General features: G+C 40.0%; 1 protein-coding gene and 1 long non-coding RNA gene across 3 annotated transcripts; one reads left to right on the forward strand and one right to left on the reverse strand.

Annotated features, from left to right (window-relative positions):
* Positions 1-329: 329 nt before the first annotated feature.
* On the forward strand, positions 330-5928 carry LOC133823454 (transposon Ty3-I Gag-Pol polyprotein). Of its 2 annotated transcripts, none has more exons than XM_062256231.1 (2): positions 330-684; positions 5568-5928. In XM_062256231.1, exons 1-2 carry the CDS (start codon positions 528-530, stop codon positions 5657-5659), a joined length of 249 nt encoding a protein of 82 aa, XP_062112215.1. In that variant the 5' UTR covers positions 330-527; the 3' UTR covers positions 5660-5928. The 2 variants fall into 2 exon arrangements, with proteins under 2 accessions (XP_062112215.1, XP_062112214.1); XM_062256230.1 differs by lacking the exon at positions 5568-5928 and adding an exon at positions 1065-4760 and having other exon boundaries at positions 547-684.
* A 160-nt stretch (positions 5929-6088) lies between these two features.
* On the reverse strand, positions 6089-7260 carry LOC133823455 (uncharacterized). Its single transcript, XR_009888341.1, has 3 exons — positions 7121-7260; positions 6977-7024; positions 6089-6651 (listed from the first exon to the last, which is right to left on the reverse strand). It is a non-coding gene; the product is annotated as an uncharacterized LOC133823455 (long non-coding RNA).
* Between the last annotated feature and the right edge of the window lie 1225 nt (positions 7261-8485).

The following is an 8485-nucleotide window of genomic DNA, read 5'->3' on the forward strand; positions in this document are numbered from 1 at the left end:
AAGAATATCCATATCTCTGATGGGCCCGGGCCATACCCGGCCCAGACCCAGTGTTCCCATGAGCCTATAAATACGGGCAATAGAACACTGGAAAAAAGATCTCTCTTTGACTCGTACACAGTTATTCTGTCAAAACATAGAGAGAAACTCCATTGTAAAAGACTTTCCAAGCTCTAATACAACTGACTCGTGGACTAAGGCTAATTAGCGCCCCAACCACGTAAAAATCCTGTGTTAATCCTCTAAATTCCATATCTTTAGTCTTAGCTAATACAAAATTGAATGGTTTATAACTTTTCCAAACCTAGCTATATGTGTTTTGGGTGGGTGGGGGGCGGCAACCCGGTTAACCAAAGAAGAGAACAAGCATTAAACCTTTTGAATAAATAAACTATATTTCGTTTATGTGGGAGCAGCTACAAAGTACTTTTCTTTCATAATTTCAGTCTTAACAATTACAACCGGAACTAACCCAAGAGAGTGTCGGGGACGGTGGACGAGCTTCATAGGTGATAATAATAAAGAAGATGAGTAACGAGGCAAAAACCGGTGCTAAAGGAGGAGGTGGGGGTTTTAGGGCGAGAATGGAGCACTACTTGTACAGTGGGGAGAAAAAGCATGTACTGGCTGGTATCGCTATTATCACCATTGTTTTCGGCGTTCCTTGGGCTCTCATGAGCAGAGGTTTGTATTCATTCCACTCTCTGCTGCTTCTATATATCTCGGTTTCAGATTATTTGGTTTTGTGTCAATGGAGGTTTTTGCCCTTTTAAGATTTTAGATTTCCTGTTCTGGGTATTTATTAATTTTTAATTTTTGTTTTTTTATATGGAAAACGATAGTGGAAAAATGAGAAATTTAGGTATCAAAGACATGACTTGAGATTTTCTGTTCTGGGATTTTCATTTTTCTTTAATTGATGCTCGATTTACCCTTTGAAGCGGATTCAATAAAAAAGAGGCATTTTTTTTATTGTCACTTTGCTAGTAATGAATTGGTCTTCAATTTGTAGTAGAAACAGAGACTAAGAATTATTTTTTTTTTATGATGTGAATATCTGTTAGCCCAACCCAAATAGAAGGCCCAATAGTTTTAGACCCGAAGGATATGCAAGGGAAGGGAAGATAAGAGGCTGGATAGAAAAAGCTAGCCATGTGGGAGAGCCAACCCAGGTCCCAGAGAAAGGAAGCTGCAGCGTGAATGAAGAGAACCAACCGACCAGCGATGGAGAGAGAGTGCGGGCGCGTGGAGCACGAGTGCATGTGCGACCCCGATGACTCAAGGAGTTCGTTAGGCTGGAGCAATGCTGAGGGGCACGGCTGGGAGAATATTTTCTGTTACCTGTTATTACTATCTTTGTATTTCCTAAACTGCTGGGTATATAAGGACCCTTTGTAACAGAATGGTTTTTATGGAATGAAATTGCAATTGACTTGCTGGGAGATTGGCCTTGTCTCGAAGAAGGCTCTTTGCCAACACTGGTGCTTTCATTGAGAGGTCAGGGGTTATTGTAGAGGTCGCTGACTTGGAAAAACAATTACCATTGGAGGGACAAGGCATTCTGTTAGAGTTTCAGGATGTGTTCGCTGAACCAACACAACTACCACCGCCTCGCCAGACCGATCACCGCATTTTCTTGCAACCGGGTTCGAAACCAGTCAACGTACGACCATATTGTTATCCTTATTTTCAGAAGGATATTATTGAACAGTTAGTTCGGGAGATGGAGCATTATGGGTTTGTTCAACCAAGTAATAGTCCTTATTCTTCACCGGTCCTGTTAGTCAAGAAAAAGGACGGGTCGTGGCATTTTTGTATTGATTATCGCGCATTGAATGACATTACCATTAAGGACCGATTTCCCATACCGACCATAGATGAGTTATTGGACGAGTTGGGCGGAGCGACAGTATTTTCTAAGTTGGATCTTCGGGCGGGGTATCATCAAATCCGAATGGATTCTCGAGACATTCACAAAACAGCGTTTTGCACTCACGAAGGCCACTACGAATTTCGCGTAATGCCATTCGGTCTTACTAATGCTCCTTCGACATTTCAAGCCACTATGAATCAGGTATTCAAGCCACTACTGCGCAACTGTGTCATTGTTTTCTTTGACGATATTTTGATTTACAGTAAAACTGGGGAGGACCATCGCCGCCACTTGCGACTTGTGTTACAGCGGCTTCGGGATCACTGTTTTTATGCGAAAGGCAGCAAGTGCAAATTCTTTCAGACAACCATAGATTACTTGGGGCACTTAATCTCGGCACAAGGGGTTCAGGCAGACCCTTCCAAGGTCGCTGCAATGGTCGAATGGCCCCAGCCTCATACTATTAAGCATCTACGGGGATTCTTGGGTTTGACTGGCTACTATCGGAGATTCGTGGCCCACTATGCCACCATAGCAGCCCCTCTTACGGAACTATTGAAGAAAGACAACTTTGTTTGGACCGAACAAGCCACGACAGCTTTCCTTCAGCTCAAACATGCTATGACCGAGACCCCAGTTCTCCTTCTACCAGATTTCTCTAAGCTGTTTGTCATCGAATCGGATGCGTCAAATGTGGGCATCGAGGCAGTTCTCATGCAAGAGGGTCATCCTATTGCTTTTTTCAGCAAGAAACTTGGTCCTAAGTTTGTGGGTACTTCAGCATATCTAAGAGAGTTAAGGGCGATTGTGGAGGCAGTTACCAAATGGCGACAATATCTGTTGGGACGCCACTTTGTTATTCGCATTGACCACCGGAGATTGAAAGAGTTACTTACTCAAGTAATTCAAACACCGGAACAACAACATTTTCTGAGAAAGCTAATTGGTTTCAGTTTTTCAATAGAATATAAGGCTGGAAAAGCTAATTCAGCGGTAGATGCACTATATCAGCAACATGAGGGGTCGTTATTTTTTTCTGCTGCTATTTCTTCTGCATGTTTTGATTTTTTGGACGAGTTACGAAGGGAAAATACAACCTGCCCAGAACTGAGGCGCATCCATACTCAGTTGGCCGAGAGAACATTAGAAGGGTCGGATTATGCGGTGCGAGACGGTTTATTGTATTACAGGCAACGTATTCGAGTCAGCACTCATTCGAACTTCAAGCAGCGACTTATTAAGGAGTTCCATGAGACTCCTATGGGTGGACACGCGGGGTCGGAACGCATGTTCCTACGGTTGAGTGCGAATTTTTTTTGGCCAGGTATGCAATCTGAAGTTCGAAAGTTTGTGCAGTCATGTGTCATCTGTCAAACAGTAAAATACTCACCCGCTGCCCCCTACGAATTGCTACAACCATTGGAGCTTCCAGAACGTGTTTGGGAGGACCTAGCCATGGATTTTATCGTGGGGTTACCGAACTCTTGTGGAGTCACTAACATCTTGGTGGTTGTAGATCGCTTCACCAAATACGCTCATTTTGGGGCCTTACCGAATCACTATTCAGCTACCAAGGTCGCGGAACTCTTTTCTCATATGGTGATACGTTTACATGGTATGCCAAGGTCTATCGTTTCGGATCGCGACCCGATCTTCACTAGTGCATTCTGGAAAAAAATTATTCGAGTTAATGGGTACTAAGCTGAAGATGAGCTCTTCGTACCATCCCCAAACAGATGACCAAACAGAAGTCACTAACCGCTATCTAGAACAATATCTCAGGGCCTTTACAGCGGACAATCCTAAACAGTGGAGTAAGTTTCTTTCGTGGGCGGAATACCACTACAATACCAGCCAGCACTCCGCTATTGGTATGACCCCTTTTCAGGCAGTTTATGGAAGAGCTCTCCCAACTATCCCTGCGTACACTCGAGGTACCACCACCATTCAAGCTGTAGAAGATGACTTGCTCACTCGTGATGCCATTCTGCAGCAATTGAAGAACAATCTGCTCCAAGCTCAACACCGTATGAGACAGCAAGCTAATAAAAGACGAAGAGACATTGAGTTCAAGGTTGGTGAGTTGGTGTTAGTTAAGTTACAGCCATATAGACAAGCAACCGTGGCTAAGCGCCTTAACTATAAACTATGTAGTAGGTACTTTGGCCCATTTCCCATCAAAGCTCGGGTTGGGGCCGTGGCTTACACCCTCGAATTACCAGCAGGAAGTCGCATTCACCCGACCTTCCATGTTTCACTGCTCAAACCGTTTTATGGTAGCTCTCCAACGACTTGCTACCCACTGCCCGAGCTCACTGTCAATAATAAACCGGTCATGGTTCCCCAGGCCATCTTAGCTACACGATTCATTCAGGGCACACCACAAGTGTTGGTCCAGTGGTCCTTGAGCGTGTCGGAAGATGCAACTTGGGAAGATTTTCTAGAATTCTGCCGCATTTACGATCTTACCAACCTTGTGGACAAGGTTGTTTTCGAGCAGGGGAGTAGTGTTAGCCCAACCCAAATAGAAGGCCCAATAGTTTTAGACCCGAAGGATATGCAAGGGAAGATAAGAGGCTGGATAGAAAAAGCTAGCCATGTGGGAGAGCCAACCTAGGTCCCAGAGAAAGGAAGCTGCAGCGTGAATGAAGAGAACCAACCGACCAACGATGGCGAGAGAGTGCGGGCGCGTGGAGCACGAGTGCGTGTGCGACCCTGATGGCTCAAGAAGTTCGTTAGGCTGGAGCAATGCTGAGGGGCACGGCTGGGAGAATATTTTCTGTTACCTGTTATTACTATCTTTGTATTTCCTAAACTGCTGGGTATATAAGGACCCTTTGTAACAGAATGGTTTTTATGGAATGAAATTGCAATTGACTTGCTGGGAGATTGGCCTTGTCTCGAAGAAGGCTCTTTGCCAACAATATCGAAATGGTTTGTTTAAATTTAATTGTTTTTTTGGTACTTAATCTTTAATTGGCATTGCTGCATTTAAACTTTGGATTAGTTTTACTGTTGATACTTTATACATGAACTCACTGATAGAACACATTGTGCCAATAAAATTTAAGCTGTTTTCGTAGTATGCACCCCTTGACAAAAGTAGCCTTGTACAAATATTTATCTTTTGTTTTTGTTTTCTCCTCTTTAGATTGTTTTTCTTTCATATAGCTTGGTTGCAATGTTTAATTTTACTCAAATCTATTCTCTTGTCTTGTCATTGATTGAACATCTTGTTTTACAACGCCATATTTTCCTCTGCACTTACATTTCAACTTCAAGCATTTCATGTATTGAACAATTTATGGCCTTAACTTAAAGATTAATGGTGCAGTCAGTGAGTTAACCCTTGATATGTAATTATTGAACAATTTACATATATGTAATTGTATAAGCCTAAAGGAAAACAAGAGATCTCAGAACAGGCTCACCTAGGCTGCATTATGGATTTACATATTACCAATATTTATCTTTACATGCATTCTAACTAATATATTGAAATGAATTAAGATTTTCTCTAGTTTTGAATTAATACTTGATCCAAGTTATCCAGCTGATTGGTTAATCTTATTTCCTGATGCGCTTTGCATGACTGACTCTTACTCAATTTAGTTGGTTTATTTGTCTTTTAACTTTTGCTGAGTGTTCCGAACTTGAGAAGGACCATGGTCTATCTTCCTATCTTATCTTTCAGGGGCAAAGCATCAGTCTCATCAAGACTATTTGGAAAAAGCTGATAAAGCTCGTAGTCAAAGACTTTCTTCAGGTTCATCATCTGCTAAATGATGACGCAAAGCTTTTTTTCCTTTTCTTTTGGATGAAACGGATACTTCTCCCACCTTTGAGAAATTTAATGTTGGAAGGTTAATAGATCTTTGTTTTTAAAACCTCTTTTTCCAACCTCTTTCGCATAAGAGTGGCATCTGATAAGTCTTGAGGAGTACAATAAGAAGTACGTTGGGTTAAATGTACTTCTGCTTTTCGACATATTCGGCTCTAATACTAAGAAGTGTTTATTGTTAAATCAGAAAACAATTTTGACTGTTGATCTTAAACTTCTTGTCTTTATTATTGGAAAGAATTGTTACAGTTATGCCTCTCAAACTTAGTAACCATTAGCAATTGTTTGCACATTGTAACAGCATTCTTTTCATAACGGTATTATGCTCATTTCCACGAAGCTAGCCCTCTTGAAATTTTGATGCAAATGATTCGACTAGTAACATTGAATCTCCAGGTTTCATTTCTCTATTTAACAATCCGAATAATTTTTAGTTAAACCATTTCAACCACATCTACTTTTATGGTAGCCAATGATGGTTTTCACCAACAATAGAAGATGACGATACGTCCTTGCTTTTGAACCATTATAGACTAACATTCACAAAGTTAAAAGGAATACCTTCAAGAGGACTAGCTTTTATTTCCTATTTCTCATTAAATATATAAAGCACAAAAAAAAAAAAAAAGACGGAAACAAAATTCTTCCTCTTTTATAATTTGTTTCTTTTCAATTAAAATTTGAATAAAGGGTCTTAAAGCACCTACAAATTGCATGAGCCTTCTATGCTTGAAAAACAATACAAGCACACAAAATATGGCCATGCCTGTTATACCGTTAATTATGAGGACCCACTTAAAAGCCGCAGGACTGTCAAACATTGATGTGGGGAAGTTCATGCCCAAGGTTCCAGCAGCCACCCCAAAAATGGCCACCACAAATGTTGCACAGTTGCGAGAAGTAGCTCAAATTGAATAAGCTTGTTTCAAACATTATCCTGCAAACATAATAAATATTTGAAGAATAAGATTACTCTGCAGTAGTAGTAGTTGTTTGTGAAGAGCTAAAATATTCTAGGTACATGAATGATATTTCAGCTATTATCAATAGAAAGAAAAACATGCAATGCAATTTCCCTTTTCCTTTCTTCACTGAGCAGTTAATAGATTCAGTTCAGTTTGCGACTATCTGCATCCTTTTGCAAGACAAAGCCCTTAAATATCTAGGTGGTAAAAGAATCAAAACAAAATATATCTACACACTATGAATGGTTGTATATACAATAGACAAATATTATTAATAAGGAGAGCATAATATAATACCAGCTGAATGTTGATGAAATCTTTAGTGTCATCAATGTATCTCTTCAGCTGAAACATAAAAGAATAAAAAATGACTAAACACTGTATTACCCTACTCGAATATAGATGAACGACAAGTAAATAGAGAAAAACTGTTGTGAATACCGATGTGAGCTTGTTAAGAGTGCTGTCTATAACAACAAAGTATATGCTTCCAGCAACATCTCAAGCTCTTCTATTCTTTCTGTATTGCTGTCCGAACTCCTCATACTCTCAAGTGATAGCCACGTAGGCTGTTGAACAAGCATATTTTTCTTAACCCACTTGAACTCTTACACCAGTTTTGGGACACATTTGGAAAGTATATATGATTGTGAGGGCGAAATTGTCCTTGAATATGAAGACCAACAAGAAACTTTATAATAAGGATGAACATTTGACCTGCAAACCCGTCCGATCCGCAACCCGAAAACCCATTTTTTGGAAAAACCCATCGAATTCGGGTTAAATCCTGCCCAAACCAGACAGGAGTCAGATCGGGTTTGAGTTTTGAAATTTGCTTGTCATGGGTTCGGGTTCAGACCCGAAACCCTATTAAAAACTGATTTTTTTTTTAAAAAAAACTTTATTTTTACAGTCATCATCCTCATTTCATTCAAAGAACCCTAAGACTCTAAGTAACCCCCCGACCCTCCTTTCTCTCTCTCGGCTTGCCTGCCCAGCACTCTGCCGCCGCACTTTTGCAGCTGAAGCCCACCTACTGACCACCACACGCAAGCCCTCCCTGGATCCTTCTCGGCTCTCAGACTCCACTCAGCACCACACACGGCCGTAGGCTCCCTCCACCCGTCAACGAGCCAGTTAGCTCTGCCCCAACCTCGCCGATAGCCATGAGTCCTTGACCCCGACCCCTCTCGGCTCTCAGGCTCCACTCAACAAGCAACAGTCTCCTCTCCTTCGATTACGGTTTGGTTAGTGTTTTCCTTTTCTCTTTTTTTTTTTATTAATATATAATTATATATTTTACATATATAATTAAATATATAACAATATTATATTTGTGATTTATTATGCAATTTTGAATTGTATTAATATGTGTTGAGGACATAGCTTTTTTTTACGTGTTATCCTAATATTTTTTTATGTGATTTATTATACAATTGTATTAATATGTTATTCTTTAAAATGTTAATCAACATTACATAATTGATCATACTAATATTCTTTTTTGTGATATCCAATTCATGTCTATTTGCTTGTTAATATTAAATTAGGTTGACAATTCATTTCTATATTTTAGAGTTTGATCTTAATTTTGTTAGAATTTTGCCTAAAAGTTATTGAGAAATTGACAATTTTTTTTTTGTTGATTTACAGATTGGAGTGAAATCATACTAGTATAAAGTAAAGTCAGTGTTTCTACTTTGAAACTTGAGGTAAATCTATTATCTTTGTTATATTGGATTATAATATAAATATATAGGCTTTTCTGAATGTGTGCTCCCTGTTGTAGTGGATATTAGGTTTGTG

The sequence above is a fragment of the Humulus lupulus genome, chromosome 3 (assembly GCF_963169125.1).
Source record: "Humulus lupulus chromosome 3, drHumLupu1.1, whole genome shotgun sequence".
Lineage (NCBI taxonomy): Eukaryota > Viridiplantae > Streptophyta > Magnoliopsida > Rosales > Cannabaceae > Humulus > Humulus lupulus.

Bases quoted from the DNA above. Each gene is read 5' to 3' on its own strand.
- LOC133823454 (XM_062256230.1), top strand. From the start codon at position 1,724: ATGGAGCATTATGGGTTTGTTCAACCAAGTAATAGTCCTTATTCTTCA.